The sequence below is a fragment of the Rhinolophus sinicus genome, linkage group LG04 (genome assembly GCF_036562045.2).
Source record: "Rhinolophus sinicus isolate RSC01 linkage group LG04, ASM3656204v1, whole genome shotgun sequence".
In the NCBI taxonomy this organism is placed as follows: Eukaryota; Metazoa; Chordata; class Mammalia; order Chiroptera; family Rhinolophidae; genus Rhinolophus; species Rhinolophus sinicus.
In genome coordinates this window covers 102,937,406-102,962,646 of record NC_133754.1, presented here as the reverse complement: position 1 = coordinate 102,962,646, position 25,241 = coordinate 102,937,406, and the positions used below count along the sequence as shown (strand labels likewise).

Here is a 25,241-nt window from a genome sequence, read left to right as displayed (position 1 = left end):
CAGCTCCAGGCAGGGGGAGTGTCACCCCAGAGCGCTCCCACCTGAGGTGTGGACGGCACCCCAGGGGTGGTCTTGCTGACAGACCAATGAGCAGCTGGGGGAAGCCTGTCCCTCCAGGTCCTGTGTGACTTCCACTTGGGAACCCTGGGTTCGCTGCCTGGAGCAAGGCTCTACTGAGGGGCCTGAACACCGACCAAGATGACGTGGTGTCAGGGTGGCTCAATCTGGCCACTGTGAGGGCCGCAAGCCTCGGCTCTACGCTGGCGGTCAGAAGAGGTGAATGTGGTCCTGTGGCCTGGCTGGGGATGGGGAGGGGAGCCCAGGAGCCGAACATTCCTGGGGCTCTGGGACACTCTCTCCACCCCTACTTCCTCCTGTGGTTTCCTTTTCGTAAAATGACTCTGCCCTGATCAGTTTTGGCCAATATCTTGTGTGCTCTGCCCACTCATCTCTCTCTCTCCAGCTACCATACTGGCGTGGGATGCTCTTTCCACTCCCCCCGCCCCTGCCCCCGCCATCTCTTTCCAGCCATCCATGTCTTACAGCCTGGAAGGCTTGAGTCAAGTCCTAGCTCCCCCTGGAGTTTGTCCCAAGGCCTCCAGCGCGGAGCTCCATCTCCTTCACCTCTGAGTGCCTCCTTCCATCCTAATTCATCCACAAGGCGGCGCTCAGTGCTGCGCTGGTTTTTTCTGTGCAGTTTTCCCGTGTGCTGGATGACCCCGGCGTGACTGTGTGAGCGCAGGGTCAGTGTCTGTACCCCAGACCCTCATTTACATTCATGAAGCATTTCTGGTACCCTGTAGGTGCAGAGCAGTGTGCTGAGCTGCAAGTGTGTGTGTGTGTGTGTGTGTGTGTGTGTGAGAGACACATTCCGCCTTTAAGGAACTTACAGTCCAGAAGGAACGATAAAACATGGCACAACAACTAACTGTAGGAATCAGAAACAGTAGAGACAAGACACCATGAGGAGTCAGAGGGAGAGATGGGGGAAGGGGTCAGGAAGAGCTTCCTGGAGCTGGTGGCCTCTAGAGTAGGACTCAGAGGCTTTCGATTGGAGTGACAGTCGTGGGGGAAGCGTAGGTTGTCCTGGGGAAGTGGAGAGTCTCATCTGGTGTTGGGAGCCTTCAGTGGCCCCAACGGCACCACCTGCTTCTGTCCTCCAGGTCACTGGAGCAGGAAGGGAACATGGACCACCTGGGCTCCCCGTGAGGACCCAGCAGTGGTGGGGGATGGGGTGTGGAAGCTCTGTCCTCGGCTGCACCTCAGATCCCATAGCCCTGACCCCAGCCCCTCTCACTCTTGAAGCCAGTGCCCCAATGAAGCTTTGGGGGCATATGGCCCGAGCACAGTGCCCACTGGCCAGCACCACTGAGGAACAGACTCAGTGATGGGAACCCTTGATGACGTTCTCAACCTGTGTGACTTTATTTTCACAGATAGAAGTCAGCACAAACCGAGGTCCAGGCTTTGGAAGAAGGCCGGGTGTTACTGGATAGGTGCGTGTTACAAACCGGAGCGTACACACCAGGACTGGCGGCCCCTCAGACGCCCACTGCTTCCTACCAGGGGCCAGCGGAGTCACCTCGTCATTCCTCATGGACAAGGCACTGGTCCAGATGGCCACTGCAGCATCCTGTGTGACTCAGCGTCTCCCCAGGCACAGGTGCTGCTATCTGCCACCTGCAGGAGCAGGGACAGCTCCCACTCCAGGTCTTCGATCCTCTGAGCCAGGTGGGCCCTCCTCACTTCCAGCATCAGAGCCTGGTCGCTCTTCAGGGCCCAGGTTCCTGGATGCCCTCTGTCTGGGCCACCTGCCTCCGCTGGGTTAGGTCTGTCTTCCTGCCACACACAAGGGAAGACTCTGGGAACCACCTGAAAAGAACACAGATGGAAAGAGGAGAGGTGACCCCTGAGAGTCCTGAGCACACTCTGCCCTGGAGCCACCAGGTGACCCTGGCATGACTGTTGTCACTCTGACAGTCTCTAGGCAACAACATCCATCCGAACATTTGGGAAGGTGCCAACGAGTCACCTCCAGGGACTTACCTCATGATTCACTAATAAAGCCATAGTGTCCCAAGTTTTTATTGCCACATTAATGCACAATAACTAATTACATCATTGCACAATTGTCATGTCTAATAATTTGGAGCAATTATTGAATAATTAAATCTTGCCACAGTTTATAGCCCCTCAGCTCATTCTGTTTTTTCCTTCCTTAACAGCAGGGATATTTACATAATGTCTCGTTAGGCATGACGTTTTCCAAGTCATTGTCATCTGAGTTCCTCGATATATTGACGATTGATCAGGCCCTGCACCTGGCCCCCCCGCAGTGGCACTGTCTTCACAGTGGTCTGACAGCGGGAGGAACAGAGCCCACAGCTCCATGACCCCTGTGGAAGGGGGTCTGGCGAAGCCCGAGGAGTGAATGCTGCTCGTATTGAGACCAGAACACAAGGGGAGCTGACACCCGCATTTGGGTTTCACAGGGAAGACCGGCCTCAGGGGTCCAGAGACCCAAGGGTTTGGGGTTCAGGGAACTTTGGGCCTCAGGAGACACAGTCCCTGTGGCCGCTCTGGGAAGGACACCTGTGGCTGTGTGACTCAGCGTCTCCCCAGGCACACAAGATAAATTTTCCTGCAGGCGTTTGTGGGCGTGGGTGCTTTTCTTGCCCTTTTTGCCTTAAGAGAGAGAGAGATCAGTTTGACCAAGAAGAACCAACTCTCCAGACCTCCCAACATCAAGACTCAGGCACACACAATGCTCTTGTGGAACTCTGAATTCAGGGAGCAGCACAGCTGTCCCCAAGCTGGCCCCTCCTAGGCCCCCACTTCCAGTATCACTATGGCAGGCGTCCTCCCTGCTTGTGAAGAGGGGACTCCTTGGCAACATAGGGCACCCCGGCACAGACACCGGCTCTGGGAAGCCTGGTGACTGGTGATGCCTGCCCACATCCTGCCACTACCCACAGCATCACCCAACTCAGCAGGGTGGAGACAAGGGTAGATGAGGGGGCGCTGGGCTCAGGAGCAAATGTCGGTGGGGTGGGGGTGGGGTGCAGGGCAACAAAACACAAGCCAACAGAAATAGTACTTTAACGCAGTATTTAAAACAATCAAACTGGCAAGTTAAGGCACATTCACTGGCTGCCTGCTTTAGCAAATAAAGTTTTATTGAGCTCAGTGCAGACATCACAGAATGATCACTTCTGTCTGTTATCTTTGTCCCCTCCAACCTCCCCTATGTCGACACCGCCAGAAACCAGAGTGAGAATGGGGAGCAATCCAGATGGGAGATGCACCCCACGGACAAGACCTTGTTCTAGTACCAGGCTGCGTGTGTGTGAGCAGCTAGTTCTACTGTCCGCTTTCCATGCCCCTCCCCAACATTCCCAGGCCTTCAGTGTGTGACCCGGCAAGCCCAAGGACTGCTGCGCTCCCCGTCTCTACACCCATTTGCCAAACCAGATGGGCAAAACTGGACTCCAGCTTTGGGCTTTCTGGTCAGAACTGGTTGTTCTGCTCCAAACCCCTTTCTATGGAAGGGGCTGTGACTCCGTGGGCGCCACACTGTGAGACCCAGCTGCGTGTGGACAGCTCAGGAGCTGAGAGGGTGGTCTGCTGGGCTTACCTGGACTGTACCACCCTTGCTTGGGGGCAGTTGGTCTGACTTGTCCTCTTCTCTCTGGAGCTCTAGGGCATGAGCAGTGAGCTGGAAGAACTCCTCGTTCAGTGCATCCAAAGTGTCCTCCACCTGCCATATCTTTCTCTGGAAACAAGGGACATGAGGCTGTCATTATTTTCTCTTTTATTCTAGTTTCATTAAAAATCCACGGAGGTTCTGCTCCATGACAAGCAGTGGGGTCGGCACTAGAGAAGAGCTGAATTCAGGTCTGCTCAAAAAAAGCTCAGAGCCGACAGACAAGTAAATGCAGGGCTGCAATCCTACACAGTGAAGGCTGTTGTGGAGGCTGCAGGAACAACCAGCAGGACACGCAGGCAGGTGTGGTCAGGGAGAACTTTCTGGAAGAGGGGACATCCCAGCTGAATGTTAACAGATGAATAGTAATTAGCTGGGTGGACAATGTTAGAAGGGCATGCTAGGCAACGGGAATAGCAGGTGTGAGAACACAGACATATGAGAGAGCATAGGGAATATTCATCCAGCTGTCAGTCCGTCCGTCCATCCATCCATCCACCCACTCACCTGTCAGCCAATGGTCAATTCTGGGACTCATTAGTGAACTTCCATGGGGTTTCCAGTCTATGAAGAACAGCAGACATGGAACAAGGAAGTATGAGTGGCGAGTATTGCCTGTGGGGATGGTCAGGTTGCTGTGGGAAGCCGTCAGAGCTCATCTTGGTGGTAGCATGGACTTTGTTAGGAAACAAGGAGCTGACGCTGGAGAAATGGAGGTGGTGTAGGAAGTGGGGAGAGCAGGCCACAAAGGACCTTCTGTGCTGGTCTTGTCTATTATGGACAAGACCTTCTTATTAAGAGAACCCTCAATTTGTCAGAGGTGTCAGTGTGCCCAGCTGAAAAACTGCTCTTCTTAGATTCTTTTATAGCTACAGATGAGTTAGTGACTAAGTTTTGGCCAATGAGATGTAAAAGAAAGTTATTGAAGGGATGGCTTCTGGAAACTTCGTTGAAAAGAGCTGACGTGGTTGGCCTGTGCCTTTTTACCTTCCCACCTTTCCAGCAGCTGTCTTGTGACCACAAGTGAGCATGAAGATGAAAGTCATGTGCTGAGGGTCACGAAGCAGAAGATGGAAGGATCCTGGAATTAGTAGGACATTGCGGTTGCTGATGGGTTTACTTTTGAATGTGTTAAATTTAAGCTATCAGCCCATGAGCTCATATAATGACTGACTAAGTGGTGAACTCAGCTGCCATGGAAAGCCCACCTCTTGCTCCACACATGAACCCCCAGGTAAAACACAAACACAAATGCAGAGTCAGGTTTGAATGGGACTCTCCTGACGCCAGAGGTGAAGAAGTGAGTCAGGGGTCGGAAGGAGTTGAGGGCATGGGGCACGCAGGTGGTCCTCCTTGAGGCTGAGGCCTTAAGTCCCACCTCAGACAGGCGTTGAGGCCACAGGGCCATCTGTGGCAGGAAACTGGTCCAGAGCTGCTTGAGTCAAGTCTGGACCCAGGAAATGGCTGTCCCTTCTCTTAACTCGAATAAAAAAACCTGCATCTGGCCTCAGCATGCGGCTTCTTGCTCAGGGCTGAGGTTGGAACAGAACTGATGGGAGAAATTGGAACCCTGAGGCTATGCCTGAGCACACTGCCAGAGGCCAGAACTGTCTACCCAGGTGAGAGACATGGAAACCCACACACCCCGTTGTGCACAGTGACAACCACAATTGCCCTACAGGGTCAAATGCCCCACTGAAATGACCCATAGACGAAAACACAAAACATGAAAGGAAACCCAACATCATGAGGGCCAATAGATATGATGAAAGTATGCCCAAGAGGCCACAGATAGTGGGTGAGATCTGAGCAGGACCGCTAGATAAGCATGTTTAAAGTGTGAAGAAGACAAAAGAAGGATAAGAATCCATAAGGCAAGACCAGGGACATTATGGACAAAAAGAGAAATCTAGAAATAAAAAACTGTCAAGGACTATGATGGATTGATGGAATATAGGCAGATCTAGCTGTAGTGAGCTTGTAGGAATTTGTGAGGAAATTACCTGGGACAGAGCACAGAGAGCCACAGGAAAAGTAAAGGAGAAGTGAAGAAATATGGAGGCAGAAACTTTAAGTATTGCCTAGCAGTATACATAAACAGGTGGTGCTTTTTTGCATATATTTTTTTACAAGCACTTGTAGTGTGTGTACATTTTGCCATCTCACTGGCCCTGAACACCCTCCTGAACTGTCAGTTCCTGGAGCAGGGGCCTGGGTTTGTCACGTCTGTGAACGCCCTGCTCCCTTACACTCAGCTCCTCCTGTAAACATGGGTGGGAAATGATAGGAGCTTAGGGAGGGATCTCCTTCCTCTGCTTCATTTGTGTCTCTTGAGAGAGAGTGAGGAAATAAAATGGAGTCGTGGTAGTCAAGCTGTTGACTTACTAAAATAAATTAGGTTGAGGTATGAGGAAATGCTTCTGTTCTTGCTCTACCTAACCTGGGAACGTAACTTTTTGAACTTTCCACTGGGTCAATGTCTGGGCATACATCAGATCTCCAGATAATACTCTGATTACCTCCTGAAGGACTCACTTATCCAGGTCACTGGACCTGACCAGACCTCCTGGCACCCACCTTCTAGGTCACCTGGCACCCATCATTCTGACTGCCTAACATCTGATTGAACACTGTCCTGGACCAATCCTAGGACTAAGAATGCAGGACTGATAACTCTGAAAAATGCACTTTTTACTATGAGAACTCTTAACTTTTCTTTTTTCTTTGGGACACTTTTGGGTTTTTGCCTAGTTGTGTTCTAGGTTTGCAAACCCTAAGACCCTTGAATAAATCCTTATCTTTTATTTCTAGCAAAGCCTCCAGACTCTATTTGAGTTCATTCAACACTCTGAGTGAGGTCAGGCAGCAGGATATGGAAGAAAAGCACACATTTTTGATGTGGATAAATTGGATTCGAAACTCTCTTGGGCAAAGTCACCTCCTTTCTCTGAGGCTCAGCTCCTACACCTGAAGAGTGAAGGGAAATGAAGGTTGCGAGGTGCTGCCATGAGGGTAACATGGAGTATTCTCTGGAACACTGACTAGCTCAGGACCTGACTTGTAGGAGGCTCTCAAGAAATAACACCTTTTCTTTCTCTCTCACTTGGGTGCTGACGTGGTTCCCTGTGTATTTGGCAGAAAGAAAACTAACCATGGCTTGGTACATGGGAATTGTAGGGGTTCAGAACAAGTCACTCCAGGCTGTGCCACTCTGGCATGCAGATAATTTCAAGCTGAAAACAATCAAGGCCCAGAAGACTCAGGAAGAAACTTTGACCTCCCCTTGACTGCCTAAAAGAAGTTAGAGGACCTGCTTCAGGAAACAGCCATCATCACAGATACTACAGTTTAATAGAACTAGTATGTGATGGACAGGGAGGAACCTAGCAAGACCCCTTTGATCCAAGTTCTTCTTTGTGTCCCATTGTTAAAGCTGGCCCAGCAAACATTTATTTACCAAACATTAGCTCTTTTCATCTCCTTGTGCATTGCCTTACTTCCCTTTGAAATTCTAGACCCCTCCTTCTCCCTCCTTAGTCCAGAATAACATATAATTCCTCATTTTGCCTCCTTGTCTTTGGAATTTTCACGCTTATGTGAATTCCCCGTGCACAGATATTGAAACTTGATTTTCTCCTGTTAATCGGCCTTACGTCATTTTAATGATTTGACTAAGAGGGGAAGGGGAGGATGTCCCCTTCCCCACAGAATGATGGGTAGAATAGTTTCTATGCATTTTGGACACCCAATGGCTTCTCATGTCATGTGGTTCCATTGTATCAGGAACTGTCACAGTATCTACTATTTCTCCTTCATGAAGAGGGAAAGAGAAAAAAATGTTTTTCCCATAGAAAGAGTTTCCCAGTCTGTCCCCACCCTGGGATGTAGGAGGGAGTGGTGCCAGTGAAATTTGTAGGATCTGCTACACTTTCAGTATCAGTGCAACTGGTTTTAAGTGAGCGGACAAAAACCCAGATTTCTGAGGCTGCCTGCCCTATTGACCAGAAACTGTTTCATAGATTTCCTTCCCATTTCTATTCCCCTTTAAATCTGATCTGCCCTAGTATCTTCTGATTAAAAAGACAATGAAAAACAAAAATATGTCATAGAGGAAACAAAGAAAATCTCCCAATTTTTGTTTTTCTAATTGTAAAAGGTAAACCCTTGTTCATTGTAGAATATTAGTAAATACAAGAAAGTAACTACAAGAAAGTAAATACATTAAACATATGAACAAGTGTGTTAATATTGTCATGGCCACTGAGGTAGAGGCCCCAAGGGCCCGAGTGCCCCCTCTGTGCCTGTGCAGGGTCCACCCACTGTGGAGGGTGGTTTATCTTACCCCTTGACACTGTGCTCAACCATCTGAGTTGCTTTGGCCATTGGGACAGGCAGATGTCATACTGTGCCAGTCCCGAGCCTGGGCCTCAAGAGGCCTTTTGTGATCCCACCATTGTCACAAGGACAAGTCCAGGCTGGCCCACTGGCCCTGAGAGGGGTAGGAGAGATGCAGGGTGCAGTTGCCTCTGATACAGTGCCCCAGGCAAGCCCAGACCAGAGTTGGGGCCCAGCCAAACCGCAGAGCCCAGAACTGTGGGAGAGAGCTGGGCCAGACCAGCTGAGCCCCTGCAGCAGGAGCAATGTCTCACTGCTGTCTGTGCTCTTTGCCTTGTGGCAAAGCTGACTGATAGACCCAGTCACCATTTTGACACTGCGGGCCTTCCCATTTCAGTTTCTCTCTTCCTTCTACCATGTTGCTCTCGCTCCCTTCTCTATAAGAAATGACATGTACTCGCAGGTGAAATCCTGCAGTATATGCAATTCTCCACCCCGATTTTTCACTTTAATGACATTAAAAATTTCTATAGCATCATTTTTAGTAAAGGCATTGATATTTTATGATAGGGCTCTACCGACCGTAATTTGGGTAACCCTCGTATTATGGAAAATTTAGGTCGCCTCCATTTATTTTTATGTCATAAAAAATTGCCATGAACTTGTTTTTTTGTTTGTTTGTATTTAAAAATAATTTCTGGGGCAGCCGGATGGCTCAGTTGGTTAGAGTGCGAGCTCTGAACAACAAGGTTGCCGGTTCAATTCCCACATGGGATGGTGGGCTGCGCCCCTTGCAACTAAAGATTGAAAACAGAGACTGGACTTGGAGCTGAGCTGCGCCCTCCACAACTAGATTGAAGGACAATGACTTGGAGTTGATGGGCCCTGGAGAAACACACTGTTCCCCAATATTGCCCCCCAATAATAATAATAATAATAATAATAATAATAATTTCCCTTAGAGAGATTCTTAGAATTGGAGATACTGAGGCAAATGGAGTGAGTATTTTAGAGGCTTTGGATGCAACTTGCCAGGTGGTTTTCCAGAAGAGTTTTAACGTTTTACCCTCAACTAGCTGGCATGGGGGTGTGGCTCTCTTTAATCGTCACAGTCACTTAGTACTTAAGTTAAATATTTTAAGTAGATAAAAACACATCTAGATTAATTAACATTTGCTTCTTTGAACATTTTTCATATAATTTTACTCGTTTGTATTTCCTTTCTCTTAGGGCCACTTACACATTTTTTTCTAATAGAGCAAAAGTGTCTGCTAGTGTTAAATTTCTGACCTAGAGATTCCTGTTTTGTGTTATTACATAGTCATATCTGTTGTTGCTCTCCTTTGGAGTTTTTTTCTGTTGTTTTGCAGATTCTTTTAAACCTTCACAAGCTCTGACCTGCCCTCTGGAATATGACAGAGAACTGGGGAGGGCTTGTTGGTTGACTGAATGCGTTTCCTGACCAGTGTTCTCTAATACTGACTTCTTTCTCCACAAAATATCCTTCCCAGTCATTTTCCTCCAACCCTGTATTTGACATCTGTGTCCCTGAATCTCATTTGGTGTGTAGGTGACAAGCAGGGCTGAGGAGAGGGACAGCTGGACAGCACAGCACCCTCAGAGGTGGTGAGGAGAGCTGGTGGCCCAGTGCTCCCTCTGTGAGGAGAGCCTTGGCCTCAGTGGCCCCTTCCTACCTGCAGCTCAGGAAAGCCTCCGTGCATGTGACCATGTCCCAAGCCTGGGCTCCTGGCTCCTCCTTTGGTGTCACCCTGAGGGTGTCGTCCAGGTTTCAGGTCCTGCGGGGGCCTGGGAATGAGAGGCACCCTTTTGGGCCTCTGCTGCCCAATAGCACATTCTAACCCCCAAACCAGAATATAAAAGACAGTGGCCACTTTTAACTCCTCCCCGAGGTGCCTGAGATTAGAGAATGAGAAATTAGGAGATGGAGAAACTGACAAACCCTCGGATTCCTTGAAGCTGGACTAACCACCTATACACCCTTCCCTGCCACCCCGAAATATGGTATATGGAGTATTTCGAGCAGAAGGCAGTGAGAAGTACACACAAGGACAGCTCTCTGCCCTCCCCCTATTTGCCTAAATGCAGGACGCACCTTTCAAGGTGCCCCTTGCCGCACATAAGGAAGAACAGAAGTTAATCACCTGAGGTGACTCTAGATCCTTATGAGCCCAGAGACACCGCCAGAGAAATTTACATAAAAACCCTGCTGAAACTATTTGTTGGGGCAGCCGGTTGGCTCAGTGCTTGGAGCGCGGTGCTTATAACACCAAGGTCACCAGTTCGATTCCCACATGGGAGTGAGAAACAATAGCTTGAGCTTGGAGCTGAGCCGCAGGTGGGTGGCTGGGTTGGCTCTGTGGTTAGAGTGCGGTTCTCTTAACACCAAGGTTGCTGGTTTGATTCCCACATGGGCCAGTGAGCTGCAGCCTCCACAACTAGATTGAAAACAATGACTTGACATGGAGCTGATGGGTACTGGAGAAACATACTGTTCCCCAATATTTCCCCCACCCCCGAAAAACCAATAAAAAAACACAGGGTGGCCGGATGGCTCAGTTGGTTAGAGCACGAGCTCTGAACAACAGGGTTGCTGGTTCGATTCCCGCATGGGCCAGTGAGCTGCACCCTCCGCAACTAGATTGAAGGACAAGACTTGGAGCTGATGGGCCTTGGAGAAACACAGTGTCCCCCAATATTCCTCACTGTCCCCCCATATTCCCCAATGTAAAATTAAAAAAAACGAAACAAAAAGGGTGTTCCTTTTAAAAAAACAAACAAAAAAACCCAACTAGTTGTCATGGACCATTGGTTCCCCATATATTCACCTTCTCACGTGCAGTGCCCTCCCTGCCTTCTAACCACTCTCTGAGAACATCATCACGGAGCTCCAGGTTCTCCAGGTTCTGTTTGTTTTTCTCTTGTGGATAGTTTTTGTCTGTCTAATTTACAGGGCCTTGCCCCAGGTGGGTAGAGGAAAGGATGTTTTTCCTTCCCTACATCAGGCTGGCTATGCCCGTCAGGGCCTGTCCTCACGGTGCCCTTTCTGTGGTCCAGTACCTGCTCTCTATCCTCCGGGCCTGGGAAGGGAGAGATGGGGGTCCAGGGAACTGAACTAACCTGTGTGGTTATGTGGACCTGCCATACCTTTATACGTGGTCCTTTATTACACCTGCCTCAGATTTCTACCTAGAATGTGCCAGCTGCTTCCTGGGGGGACACTGGTTAATACACTTTTCAGACTCCCCGTGGACAAATCAATTCTAGACCTCAGTTTCTATGCCTTGAGGTGAGAGGGCTGGACTGTCTCCAGGAGACTTGGGGCCTCAGTTCCCGAGCCCTGCCTCAGCTTCCTCACCTCCATGTCGCTGTCAATGCTGTTCCCCTCTAGGAACACCCTTTCCAACACCTCTGCTGGTCAGCCCCCTACTCACCCTTACCGTAAAGTCTATCTGAAATGATACCACGTCACCAAATCTTTCCTGGTCCTTATAGCCTTCTTTAAACCTCCAGAGCTTTGTATTATGATCATTTGTTCTTTCTGACTCCATCAGCCCTGCATCAAAGATGGCGCTACTCATCCTCGGGTTGCAGCTCCTGACACTGGCTGGAAGGTGTCTGTGCCAGATTTACAGTGTTCAGGGCACAGTCTAGTCTAGACCCAGCTCTCTGGGTGCCCAACCTGCCCTCCCCCGTGTCACTCTTCTTCCCAGAGTCCCTGATCCCCCAGGCCCCAGGGCTTTAGCAGGAGAGGCTGGATTCCTCTCCCTTTGCCTCAGGGCACTTGAATTATTTGGATATGCTCTCTAGGCCACTTAAGCAAGAAAACCAATAGGAGAGATGTTTCTGGGAGGCAGGACTGCGTGGGATCTGGCTGTGTGGCTCCCGGTATGCTCTGTAATTTCCAGGTCCTGTGAGTAATATGCCTCTGTCTTTCTGAAGTGCCCTGACAGTTCTTGCTGAGGGCGTCTTGGAATCATATAAGAACCACAAGGGTTGGCCCAGCCACAACACTGGTCATTGATGGGCTGAGGTCAGCACAAAACACATTGGTGGAAATCAAGTCGACAAAGCAAACATGTCCACCTCAGCCTCAGGTTGACTTGGAAGAGCACAGCGACCCCGTGGCTACACCCCCAGAAGAGGAGGGGGAGTCAGGAGGAGGAGGGTGGGAATCTGAAGTCTGGGGTCAGCCAGAGTGGCTATGGCCCTGTGCCCACTGTGGGACTAACCCCAATAAATGACGTGAGTTCAGATGAATTACTCAAAACAGTGAACCCCTTGGCAAACCAGACTGGCCACGACGATGGGGGTTACTGTGGGCAGGGAGCCCTGGATCATGTAGCTGGATCTCAGTGGGGGAAGGCTTTAAATCAGGTGCTGGATGGAGCCAGCCCGGTGGCTCAGGTGGTTGGAGCTTTGTGCTCCTAACGCTGAGGTTGCCGGTTCGATTCCCACATGGGGAGAGCGCAAGACTCATAATACCAGCATGGGCCAGGGAACTGTGTCCTACACAACTAGACTGAGAAACAACAGCTTGAACTGGAGTGTGGGGGGAGGCGGAAGAAAGGGGGGAAACATCAGGTGCTGGTGATGAAAGTAAGACCCTCAGTGCCAGGCCGCACCTGAAGAACACAGCAGCTGTGTGCAAGCTTAGGCGTGACACCCGTCCCCACCTTGCATCTGAGGGTGTCCCCACCTTGCACTTTGGTGCTCCCCATTTGAGGGTGGGGCTCGGGGCTTCAGGAGCACGTCATTCGCCAGTTGAAGGTCTTGTTGACAGATGGAGAGAGGCTGTTCACCAACCTGACCAGAGGCCTTGGAAGAACAGACATTTCTGTGACTTTCCTCCAGTCTGGCTGGGCCCAGGAAAGAACAGCGGGGGAAAAAGGCAGTGTTGTCAGCCAGCCTGGGCTCATGCACTGATCTGAGCGGGGAGTCCATGTCTCATGTGGCCTCGCCCCTGACTGCCTGGTGTCCTTGGGGCCCCCGAGCACCTGCCCAGCAGCAGTTAAGACCTGATGAGGGTTGTGGCCTCCCTTTTAGTGCCTCCAGGCCCCTTGGGGACATGTGCCATGGCCATGCATTCTACCCTATTGTACTGGGGTATGCCAGGCGGGGCTGCTGAACAGAGGTCCTCTGAGTCTGCCTTACTCCTGACATGCTGCTCTCAGGGCTGGATCCGTGCCTGGTGCCTCTGAGCTTGGTGTGAGGGGCCAGGTCATAGGTGCCCTGGGGAGGCTGTCTGAGATAAGCTTTTGGAGGAGAGCAAGAGCTGAAGCTGGGGGTTAACCTCTGGGCACGGCAGTGGACCTGGGTTTGTGACCAGAGTACGGTCACCTGCAGAGAGTGTGTGTGCGTGTGTGTATGTGTGTGTATGTGTGTGGTGCAGTGTGTGTGCATATGTATGTGTGAGTGTGTGTGTCTATGTCTGTGAGTGTGTTGTATAGTGTGAGTCTGTGTGTGCCTAATGAGTCTCCATGGGTCAGGCTGATGGTGGAGCTGCTCTGTACACACAGGTGGGCTTCCTCTCTGGTGGGGGAAATGGGCGGGCTTTCACCTTCCTGCTGGTCCCAGCTGGTGGCCGTTGTGCATGAGAAAGTGCAGATGCCAGAGCTGCAATCACTCTGTCAAGCTGAAAGCCCAGGGGAGAGACACTGGGGGTGCAGTCTGGGGAGGAGAACACAGAGGACGCCCTTAGACACATTATCTCACCTGACCACAGACCACAGACACCTGGCCTGACACCCCTTCGCTCTTCCCCACTTCTGAAGCCTGTGTGTGGCTGTGCGTGTGCCTCTCGCCCATCTCAGAACCCACTTCCAAGTCTCTCTTTCCTTTAGGCAGTCACTGCAGTGTGGATTTTTGCTTCCTGTTATAGACTTTTACTGATGGAACTTCTGTAAGGAGCCCTTTTGAAAAACAAAACTAAAAGTAACAACTAGGGAGACTGTCAAGAGCCTTAGGGTCCTGGTACTGTCATATCCCACACAAGGCCAGCAGGAGATCTGGGGGAGGCCTCCTCTACCACATTTACTCGAGTCTCCACTCCCCTGGCAAAGCATGTCCCTGCCTTGGCCCGGGCCCATCTGTGATCAGGGCGGATGTTTCTGGTTACCGCAGGGGGTGCTTAGCACCAAGTGACCCAGTGAGCAGGAGACACACAGCTGGGCACGCTACAGAGTTAGAGTTAATATTATGGCTTTCCACCTGCCCACATGGCCCCACCCCTGCACCTGCCTCTCACCTGGAAGACGCTGCAAGCGCTCCCTGGGAGAAGCTGCCATGTGACTGCCCCACCAGTCCTCACGCTGCCCGGTGTCTGTCCTGGCCGTGGCTTTGGCCCCTGTCTCAGTTGAGCTGAGGCCCTGCAGAAGGTCCTGGAAGAGGCAGGACTCAGTCATCAACGTCCTTCTTGGGGAAGGACTGTCTCCCGGGGCAATGGGGATGACGGTGGCATGGCTGCCTCACCCGGAGCCCCTGGAGCTGCTGGCTGGCACCCCTGTAAAAGGCCAGCGCGTCACTCCTGTGCTTGCTGAGCTGGGCTGCCACATGCAGGCTCTGGTCCTCGAGCTTGTCGTAGAGCGTGCGGATGCTGAAGTCCTCCAGGGTCTTGGCTGGGAGCAGCTCCCCTGCGTGGGGGGGGGGGGGCTTGGAGTGAGACTGTGGGACGGGCAGGAGCCGGGAGCAGGGCCCAGCAGCTTCCCTGGTCCTTCCCATGGGGAGTGGCAGGCAGGGCACAGGGGCAGAGCAGAGGCCTGCCTGCAGGAGGTGGCACGCTCAGGGGAGGGGTGAGCGCTGGAGAACAGTGGGGTCAGGCTTGGCAGGTGCAGATGAAGAGGGAGACCTTCAGGTTCAGGAGCCAGCAGCGTCTGCAGAGCCTCCTTTGGGTGGGTGTGACTGACAGGGGCCCTGCAGCCTCTTGTCCTGGCGTCACACCGCTTTGCTGAGCGGAGTCTCCCTGCCCCGAGGAGGCTGGGTCGACCTCTGCCCGTTCCTTCCACCTGCGTTCATCTCGCTGTCCCCACGTTTGTTCCTATACTGTCTTGTCCCCCACTGTGCTCACAGATAGCAGGCGCTCACTAAGTGCTTGTTGGGCTGAGGCGCCACCTCTAGCCTTCAAGCAGGCGTGTGGCCCACACTGATGCCAGGAGACAGGTAACTTCACATCAGGGCGACCCCATCGAGGCTGCTGGCCCAAGAGGGGTTCTGTCACCTCCTGCGGGAACATCCCTGGCAGAGTGTCTCCTTCTCCCTCAAACTCACTCTGCTCTGCTAGAAAAGCCTGTGAGGGCAGGAATCCCTTCCCCTGGGGAGCTGCGTCTTGAGGAAAAAGGAAGGAAGGTGGTGAGGCATGCTGGCCTGTGCTCGGCGGGGCAACCCCTGCAGGAGGCTGAGTGAGAGTCCACTGCCAGCTCTACACATCGCCCTTTCCCGGGCCACGGGGTGCGTGTGGGAAGAAGGGGGAACCAGGTTCATGCTGGCAAAGTGATGGGGCCCATCCCAGGCAACACACCGGTCCCATGAACAGCCAGCTCTGCCTTCCTGTTCTTTGTCTGTGGCCAGGGTGGGGTCTGTCCCCTGAGCTCCCAGCCAGTCAGGTAGGAAAGGGGTGCGAGGGCAGCTTTTCAGAAGAAGGACTGGGATCTCCCACTTCACCAAGGTCCACCCCTCCACCTGCACTGTCACACGCCCACAGTGATGGGTGCTCCACCCTCCCCTAGAGGACCAGTCTGTCCCAGCACCCAGAGAAGGTCTGCCTGGCCCACCTTGTGCTGCGGGAGCTCTCAGCAGTGGGCCCCCAGCCCAGCCCTGGACCTGAATGGGGGCTGCATTTGGGGGTTTAAGTGCTAGCTTCGGTCCCTGATTCTCTGTAGCCCCTCCCTGTGTCCTCACTGCACAGGCTCAGCGGTCCACCCCACTCACCACAGTGGGAAGGGGAGACTTGTCCTGAACTTAGTCAGTCCTCTCTGCCCCCCAGAAAGGCTCTGTCCTCCCTGCACAGAGCCTTCACCAGGAAAGTGATGATGCCACCAAACCCCGTGACAAAGCAGAGTCAGGGACCACACAGAGGCCAGCCCTGGACAGGGTGTGTGTGTGTGTGTGTGTGTGTGTGTGTGTGTGTGTGTGAGTGTGTGTGAGTCTGTGTATGTATGAGTATGTGTATATGTATGTATGTACGTGTGAGTGTGTATGGGTGTGTGTGAGTGTGTGAGTGTGTATGTCGAGTGTGTGTACGTGTGAGTGTGTATGTGTGTGTATGTATGAGTGTGAGTGTGTATGTGTGTGTATGTATGAGTGTGTATGTGTATGTATGTATGAGTGTATGTATGTGTGAGTGTATATGTGTGAGTGTGTGTGAGTGTGTGTGTGTGCATTTGTGTGTGTGCAAGCCTGTGTTCAGGTTCACACAGCTGGGAGACTCCAGTGCTGGTTTGACCCCACGACCATGCTCGTGACCATCCCCTTCACTGCCTCCTCCAGGCCCCTGTATTCAGCTGCCTTCTTGGGTCCTACATCTCTGCAGTTAAGAACTATTACTTGGCACACAGTATAAACTTGATAAATATTAATTTTCCTTCTTTTTAAAAACAAACAAACAAAAAAACAATAGAGGCCACCGCTAAGCTGTGTGAACCCAGGCCAGTGAGAACCAGCGGCTCCTTTCTCTCTCCTTCCATCTGACGTTACCCAAAGTGACACAGCCCAGCTTTTCCTCCCAAGCAAGCGAGGGTCTTGCCTTCACGGGGCTGGCTCTTCACGTCCCTCTTAAACATCTCCTGCTCACAGTGGGTGCTGGGGGCCAGGTGGGGGCGAGGAGGTGTGGACCCCCAGGTTCTCCTTACTCCCAAAGCAATACTCAGATCTCCAGGTGTGTAGAGGAACTGACAGGGCACCCGAGTGATCCTGTAAGGGGACCCTGTGGACAGTCCTTGACTTCTTGCCCTGTGGTGAGCGAGGGCCAGCTAGCCAGGACTTGATTGGGTCCCCAAGCATAGTAGAGATCAGAGAGCTCTTGCTCCAAACGCACAGGCACCTTTTCTTCAGCCCTGACCGCCTGGGAACCCTGGGCAAGCCACTCACATTTCCTGAGCTGCAGTGTCTGTCTACCATGTGGGGGCAGTGCACACCTGGAAACACCCCATCCAGGTGTTATGAGAACCACATGGACAACATGAGTGTCCCACAGACTGTCAGTGCTGTAGAAACATGGGATGTCCCCCAGAGCATGTACCTGGGTGAGGAGGGGTACAGGGTAGGGAGACAGAGAAGGGACATGCCACACATTAGGGTGGTACCTGCGCCCTGGGTAATGGCTGTCTCCTGGGAATCGGCTCCTTCTCCAGAGCCTCGAGGACCCCGGCCTCCATGGAGCAGATGACTGGAAGGAAGCACCAGCCTCAGGGCCTAGGCAGTAGGCCTAGGCCTGGCCCCAAGAACCAGCAACGAATCGGTCAGCTCAGGAAGGTGCCCTTTCCCGAGTCCATAGGGCCACACTGGCTCATGGCTGGGGCAGGGCTAGGAGAAGCATGAAGGGGTAGGGGAACTCACCTGTCCCTGAGGGGCGCATACTCAGTGGGCACGTGAGGCTCCCCAAGGCCCCTCCACTGAGGTCTCCAAGCCTTCACGGGGCAGGCCTGGGCCAGTGAGGGTCTCAGCACCAGGCCCAGGCCCGTCAGCACTGCCGTTGCCAAGCCAACAGCCAACAGCACCCCTGCAAGGCGGGGGCCGCATGGTCAGCACTCAGAATCTCCCCAGGCTCCCAGGGTCCCAGAGAGCACCATTTTGTACTTGCCTCAGTGTCCCTGGTCTCTCAGCCTCACAGCCCCCTGTAAAATAACCCTCATTCCTGCACTGGGGCTTTATGACATCAGGGGTCCAATCGGGGGGGGTGTCTCCTGCACCCTGCACCCCTCATGTGTGGGCCTCTCCAGGACACTGCTGCTTAGCCCTCCTCCAGCATGTCCCAGTGCCAGGTCCGCTCCATGTGGTTTGCTGGCCACCTGGTGCCAGGTGGCTGTGTGCTCAGCCACTGCAGGGCTGCCTTAGGGTGGTGCACCTGGCAGGGGCCATGATTGTCCCCCGGTCTGGGGCTCAACCTGGAGAGCTCAGTGCAGACTGCTGACTCATGGAGAAGGAAAGAAGATGGGGAAACCCAGAGGAGGTCGGATAGGCATCTGAGCCACCCTGTGACCACACTCAGGGCGCCCATGACCAGGGAGGGACCCCATTCCCTGGGGCAAGTCCCAGCGATGAAGGGCATGGCGGTGGGGAGCTGGAGGCTGAGAAAGATCCGATAGCTTTGCTGACAATGAAGCCACAGGTGAAGGGCAAGCTCGTCCTTGTGCACATCTCTCGTCTCTGGGGCCCGGGCCAGAGTCAGACAGGGCTAGATACTCAGCTGGGGGTCCTGCTCTTCTCATGTGCCCCTTCCTTACGCCTGCTTCTCCGTTCAGGGTCCGTACCTGTGATCGCCGTCCAGTCGGGGCCCAGGTTTGGCAGCCTGCGCCTGAGGACGCCATGCCTGGCGAGCTGATATGGGGAGGAGGGCTGTACGGGGGCCAGGCCAGGACCGCAGGCCTCTTCCTTCTCCTTCACCAGCACCACGGCCATGCTCTCGGGCAGCCCGTTGTCTTGAAACACGTACGTGCCCGGATCAAAGAACTGGTGGGCAAACCTGGGGGGCAAAGGCCAGAATGCTGGGAGAGGTGGCTGCTCACACCAGGCCCAGTCTGGGCGGCCTCTCCCCACACACAGAGGTACCGTGGTCCCGGAAAGCTGCCTGTGACCCACCCCCCCCCACCTGTGCAGGCAGGAGGCCATGCCTGCCTGGGGTCTCCTGTGCCCTCCATCGCCCATTTCAGAAGAGGCTGTGACCTATGCTGGAGAACCTGGGACCCTCCAAGCTCCCAGGCAGCCCCACTTTGATCACCTGGTGAAGTTGAGGTGAGTTTCCTGCACCAGGTAGCTGAGTCTCCTGAAGGGCCCTGAATCCCAGTGGGGGTTGCTGTTGAACAGGTGCTGCTTCTGGTACACCGGGTAGTGACTGGCTGAGCGATCTGGGGAAGGAGCTGGGATTGGGCTGGTCCCAGAGGCTCCCCAGCCCCAGCCCTGGGCAGCGTGCACACGGGAAGCTCCCCTTCTTTTCCTCCGTGTCTATGAAATGTTTCCAATAAAGTGACGTTCTATCCTCCCATGTACGCGTGTGTAATGGGACATTCGTACCTTGGTGCCAGGGCAAGATCTGTGTTCCCTCAGCCTACACAGCGAGCATATGCTCTGGTCAGGGCCACAGGCCCCAATGCCCCTTGTGGGTGCCCTGACACCCTCAGAGGCAGCACCTCTTCAACTCTGTACCCCTGGCACACAGTACGGTGCAGGCACGCAGCAGGCACACGATACCTGCTGTGCAGGGCTGAGCGTGAGCAGCCAAGGGGCTGGGCGGGGCCACTGGCAGAAACACCGGCCTGGCCATTCCCTGTGCACAAGTAGGACTTTCCTCTGCACAAGTGTCAGCTCCTCCTCCCAGGCCACCCCCTCCCCCTCACCCCCCAATAAATTGGGGCTCCGATCTCACCTCCCCCATCGTGTGGAGAAGGGGGATGCATTGGGTCACTTCACAGCTGTAAGTGCCAAGGCTTAAGGAGGGGCAGGTTGCCCCACGACCCCTGGGTTGATGGGGGAGCTGGGCCTGGAGCCCAGGGCACAGATGTCCCATTTGGAATTCATTGTCCGGAATCCATTTCCCCCCTTGACCCTCATGGCCTGGCACTGCTTCATGGGGAGGGACTCAGGTAGTTACATGACACATGAGACCAGACATCTCGTGGTCTTCTACCTGGGACAAGCGGCCTTTCTGCTCAAATTGGGTTAAAAGCATGGGCTGTGCGATGCACCTCATAGCCCATCCCAACGCTAGGACTGCAGCTGAAATTCCCTAACCAGACGCTGAAATCCTCAGCCTTGCCTGGAGGACACCTCCGTTTTTGTGCCTTTCTTATGTTGTTTTGTATGGGGCATTCTCTGGATGCATTTGTTGTTATAAAACAATTAACAAAACAGCCTGCATTTGTATTTATTTTCTATTTCATACTTCTCTGCCCCATAGCTTTTCTCAAAAAAAAGAAAAGAAAACCACACACACAGCAAAAAAGAAAGCCAGCCTGGGTTCTCTCATGCCTTTGGAGTGGCAGGCCAGTCTCAGCCAGCCCAGCGACTGGCCCTGGTGTCTGGGTGGGAGCGGGTGGGTGGGGTGCCCATCCACCCACAGCTGCGCCCTAGGGGAGTGCCAGCCAGAGAATGGGAGGGAGTCAGGCCCACTGAGGGCTGGGACCGTGGCTCAGTGCTTGCAGGTGGACCGCGCCTGGCGGGGGTGAGGTCTGCTGCTGTCAGTGAAGGCCATCTTGTGAAGAGGACACAGGCTTGTTCTGTGAGGTTCCAGGGCTGGGAGTCACAGAGAGGGACACAGTCCTTATAACCCAAAGTGTCCCTGAGGGAGGGGCCTGCCAGGAGGCTGAGGGGTCTGGCCCTGGGAGGGTTTCAGGCCCTGGCAGGACGGCGGCCTGGCACTGAGCAGGCTTGCAAGGGGAGTAGAGCCAGGCCAGAGGTCTCCTGGTGAGGTCCCCCTTTCCCCCTCCTGAGGCACAGAGGTCTGACACCCCCGTGGGCTGCAAAGGGGACAGCCAGGCAGGGGAGGGATGAGAGCCAGGGTAGGAGGGAGGGTCTGAGGGGCAGAACTCACTGTGGGGAAGAATGTGAAGCTGGAACAGGATCACATCCCCTTCTACCAGGCAGACCACTGGGTTCGGAATCTGGGGGTGGATGCTGGGGCCGTTGGACTCTGGGTCTGTAGTCCAATGCCGCCTTTGCAGCTGGGGGCTGGACACAGGTGGTCCTGGGGAATTGGGGGAAGGAAAGCTGAAGCACCTTGGCCTACCTGGGAGCACACGTGCCCCCTGTTGTCCCCAGCCTGTCTCACTTTCCTCTTAGGGGCAGTGCCAGCCCTTCTGCCACCCTTGCCTCGTGGGCCATCTTTGGCCCCTGCCAGACTCTCACCTCTACAGCACAAAGCTCTGCATCCTGCACCCTTCCTGCAAGAGTGCAGCCATGCCCCTCGCCCGTCCCCCCTCACCCGTCCCCCCTCCTCTGGGCAAGCCGGGGCTGCAGTCTGCTGCGGGGGTCTCCGCTTACCCAGGAGGAAGGAGCCAAGCATGTCTTCTCTGGAGACGACGAAGCCAAAGATGCCATGTGGGCCACACTGGACCAGATGGACCCTGGCGTTCCCATGGAAGCACTGGTCTGGGCCCAGAGTGCTCACCACCTCCTGAGGGCATGCAGCGGGGTGGGGGAGGGGCAGCACTGAAGCTTCAGAGATGGACAGACAGAAACCCAGAGAGCCCTCAGCATGGCCCCGGTCAGCCTCCCTCTGGACATGACTCCTTCCTCACTGAAACCTTTCCAGGTGGCCTCCTCTGCCCTGGGTCCCTCCTCATCTTCAGAAAACACGGCTGACTCAGCTCAGGCCCCTCTCCAGGGTCATTGTTTGCCCCTCTTTTCTCCCTACCTGCAAATGTGCTGGTTATGGAACAACGTAGAAACATCCCCTATCACCCAAATCTGCTGTCCAGGCCCCACCCTTCAGTGGCAAGCAGACACAGCCACCCAGAACCTTCTGGCAGACACACATTCAGGGTGAGCTGACCTACGTCCGGGACCAGGACCAGCCCCTCCCACCTTAAGGAAGCTTCGAGGCCCTGAAGACAGCCATTCTGGTGGCCAGAGATGGTCCTGCCCTGTGGCTAGAGTTTCAGGCTGGGACGAGAGGCTCACCATGTCTGTGACTGTGGTGAGTGGTTTCACATCCCTGGGCCTCAGTCACACTTCTATAAAGTGAAGCTGATCCTTTCTTTCTAAGGTCCCTTGTGGCATCAAACTTGATGGTTGACACTGACATAAGAAATGCCACTTCCTGACTCCTTCCTACCCTTCCCTCCAGCCCACAGAATGGAAATCCATGCAGATGGCAGCAGACTAGGCTGGAAGACCCGATATCACATGGACCTTCCCTTCTGATGCCTGGTTTCTTTAGACTTGGTGCCTGGGTTTTCTACAGACACAGGTGCCCTGGTGGCCCCATTGTCCCCCACTGCCATCCCCAGCAGGCAGAGGCTGTTACCCAACTGGGCTCACCCACTGGGTGCTGTCCCCAGCCTTGCCCTTCACGCTGAGTATCAGCTTTCTGCTGGGGCCCCAGGCCAGGGTAAGCTGGGGGGCCCTGGCCAGACACTGGGCATCACAGAGCTCTTCTGCTGAGATGTACTCCCGGCACCGGCAGCTGCAGGAGAAGAGATGGGGAGGGCTGCCCACTCCCTGACACCCCACAGCTGGCGCAGACCCCTGTGAGGGCCGAGTTGTCTAATCTTCCTAAGTAGCCACTGCACTTGTAACAGAGGACCACAGATGACCCATTACCGTGCCCTCTTGCCCTGCTTCTGTGGCAGCGGGCACCTCCCAGAATGGGAACCATGCCTGGGACAGAGAGCCCTGGCTGGGAGGCCCAGCGTTTCTGCTCTGGGTGTCCTGTTGAAGCGAGAAGGAGGACAGAGAGCTTTCCAACCTGGAGAAGTCCCATTTTTTCAGCAGGCCTCCCTGCACAGCAGTCCCCCTCCCCTGCCCCTCAGCAACTTCATCCAGGCCACAGGTCAGCTGGAGCACTAGAACTCAGGACAAGCTCGCAGTCCCTTGGGCTTGGCTTCTAGTCAGAGCCGGCTCTTGGCAGCTGGCTCGGGGGCCCGGGCGTGGCCCTCACGCTCCCTCATAGCCGCCCCTCCTCAGTCCTGGATGCTGGCCCCCAGCTGGTATGGCTTTGCTCCCTTCTCAGGGATGCTGCCATGGGCAGTTTCTGGAAAGAGCTTGCACTTAGCTCAGTCTCCCATCAGGGCGGGGTCCTGCCAACACCCTCTGGATGGTCCCTCTGGGGACAGTCAGGACCTGTCTGGAAATGGTGGCTTCATTCTATTCTCAGTGGCCTTTTGTCACTCACATGCCCAGTTCAGTGCTGAGCTCCCCACCCACTGGGTGACAGAAGGAGGAGCAGTTGTGCTGCTGGGGGGACACACACTTGCGGGTGGCAGCCAGGCGAACATCTCCAGCTGAGCAGCGCTCAGCGACCTGTGGGAAGAGAGTCGGGGGTGGGGGCTCTCAGCACCAGAGAACATTCCAGAGACGCAGGCAGGGACTCTGGGGAAGCAGGCTCCTCTGAGAGGCCATCTAGTCCATGTGCTAAGACTGGGGTTAGGCTTGTGGGTAGAGGGGCCCCATACAAATACTAGAAGTCTGCTGCCTTTGGGAGATTGGGAGGTCCAGCTCTGGGGAGACTGGACCCAGGTCCACACCCAACAGCTAAGATGACTTCCTAGGAAGTGAGGAAGGGTCGGCCAGAGTGAAGGCAGGGGCTAGTCAGGGAAGGCTTCCTGGCGGAGGTGATGGTGAGACTGGTTTTGACGTAGGATTGCGAGGGCAGGATGCTGCAGAGGTCAGAAAGACTGGAGTGTGTCAGGGCTTTCTGTACCACCTGGCTGGCTGGCTGAGGTGGACCCTCTAAAGACATCACTACATTTAAAAAAGAAATCAGATGCAGGGCCTGCAGAGCTGGCTGTGAGGGGTGGACCTCGGACCTTGCTGCCACCGGGCTGTGTGCCTGGGGCACACTGTGCTCCAGCTCCTTGTTTTACAATGCTCCAGGGACATCTACCCCTCAGTGCTCACCCTATAGTCCTCAGAGTGGCCCTGCTAGCTGTCAGCAACCGCAAAATGCTCTTCTCAAAATGCTCCTCGATTCAAACAAGAGACTTGCGTGCAGTGGGGGGTAGCGGGGGGGGTGGATGTCTGAATCGTTTCAGGATCCTGCACAATGTGGGAGCAGTGGCTCTATGCTCAGCAAAGACGCATGTCTTGTCAGGATATGGCCTCTTGGCGGTCTTCTCCATTGCACAGGAGCTAATCCCCCGGCAGAAAGCACTGAACACTGACCAAACAGCTCGCGGAAAGCACGCGACACCCAGAGGCCTGCACACATGCTGCCCATCCTCACACCCCTCAGGCCTTCCGTCCCGGCTGACGGCTGTGGGTACCTGGGGCTGACAGTCCTCATCACTGTTGCTCTCCTCACTCTCCAGGCCCCTCCTGTCGTAGGACTCGTGTCCTGCTTGGCAGATGCAGGACCCATCTGACTTCTGGAAGACTCTGTTCAGGCCTCGACATGTGCAGTGGGAGGCACCTGGGGACACAGAAGTCCTGTCACCCGTCACAGGCCTGACAGTGAGCCAGAGACTGCAGCAGTCAACTCTCCATCCATGTCCATAGGGAGTTTGCGATCCAGACACCGACATTTAGCAAAGCGCTGGCCTTAGGGTCTTTGCATATGTGTGTGTGTGTGTGTGTGTGTGTGTGTGTGTATGGGGGGGGAGGGTGGTGAATGAGACTTTCTAAATCAGTGTTTTTTAATTCTGACTTTGTATTAGATTCATCAGGAAACCTCTAAAAAACATTAATGTCCAGGTCCCCTTTCAGACCAATTAAGCAAAAATTGAGGTGAGGCAGGGCTGCTAGCTTTTAAAAAGTCCCTTGAGTGTTTTAAGGTGTAGTCTGGGTTGAGAACTACTGATTTCGATGAAAACACTTGATGCCCTGTGGAAAGTGTGGTTCCTGTCCACAATGTATAAAGTCATGTGGGCCAGTCCTGGGGGACGGGCACAGGCCTCTCTCTGTAGAGAAGGGAGTTACTCAATACTGAAGTGACACAGAATATTCTCCTACCAGTCAGGTTCTAAGTGGTCAAGTGCCCACTAATATCTTAAATTAGAATGTTCTTTGGCGTGTCTGCGCCAAAGAATATTCTGCAAAGACCAAGGACTCTCAGGAAGCTTGAAGGAGAAATTGGATTGGAGGGGAAGAGCCAGGAGGACAGGGATTCTCAGCAGAGAAGGAGGTGATGGGTGGGGAAGTTCAAGTTCTGTCTGGGAGCAGAAGAGTCCAGGTGAATGTTCTGGAAGAGGCAGCTGGGGGAGAAGTGCAATTGGGACCTTGTAGTGGACTAGGATTCACTGCAATTCTGGCCTGTTTGCCCCTATTGAGATTGGTGTCTGCTCATGGAAAAAAAAAAAGAAAAACACATGTAAAGTGT

At 53.9% G+C, this 25,241-nt stretch overlaps 1 protein-coding gene across 1 annotated transcript in view; it reads right to left on the bottom strand.

Moving 5' to 3' along the window:
• Nucleotides 1-1,401: 1,401 nt before the first annotated feature.
• Nucleotides 1,402-25,241, bottom strand: part of LOC109457001 (uncharacterized) — a 46,321-nt gene continuing 22,481 nt past the window's right edge. The window contains exons 21-36 of the mRNA XM_019749580.2: nucleotides 24,190-24,335; nucleotides 23,100-23,227; nucleotides 22,247-22,391; nucleotides 21,248-21,380; nucleotides 20,799-20,951; nucleotides 18,990-19,116; nucleotides 18,523-18,734; nucleotides 17,609-17,771; nucleotides 17,356-17,438; nucleotides 14,528-14,688; nucleotides 14,304-14,436; nucleotides 13,617-13,726; nucleotides 12,756-12,874; nucleotides 9,733-9,844; nucleotides 3,635-3,772; nucleotides 1,402-1,872 (exon numbers count right to left, since the gene is read on the bottom strand). Of these exons, the coding sequence (XP_019605139.2) occupies nucleotides 1,594-1,872; nucleotides 3,635-3,772; nucleotides 9,733-9,844; nucleotides 12,756-12,874; nucleotides 13,617-13,726; nucleotides 14,304-14,436; nucleotides 14,528-14,688; nucleotides 17,356-17,438; nucleotides 17,609-17,771; nucleotides 18,523-18,734; nucleotides 18,990-19,116; nucleotides 20,799-20,951; nucleotides 21,248-21,380; nucleotides 22,247-22,391; nucleotides 23,100-23,227; nucleotides 24,190-24,335 (2,342 nt within the window). The 3' untranslated portion in view covers nucleotides 1,402-1,593. The remainder of the gene's footprint in view (nucleotides 1,873-3,634; nucleotides 3,773-9,732; nucleotides 9,845-12,755; nucleotides 12,875-13,616; nucleotides 13,727-14,303; nucleotides 14,437-14,527; nucleotides 14,689-17,355; nucleotides 17,439-17,608; nucleotides 17,772-18,522; nucleotides 18,735-18,989; nucleotides 19,117-20,798; nucleotides 20,952-21,247; nucleotides 21,381-22,246; nucleotides 22,392-23,099; nucleotides 23,228-24,189; nucleotides 24,336-25,241) is intronic.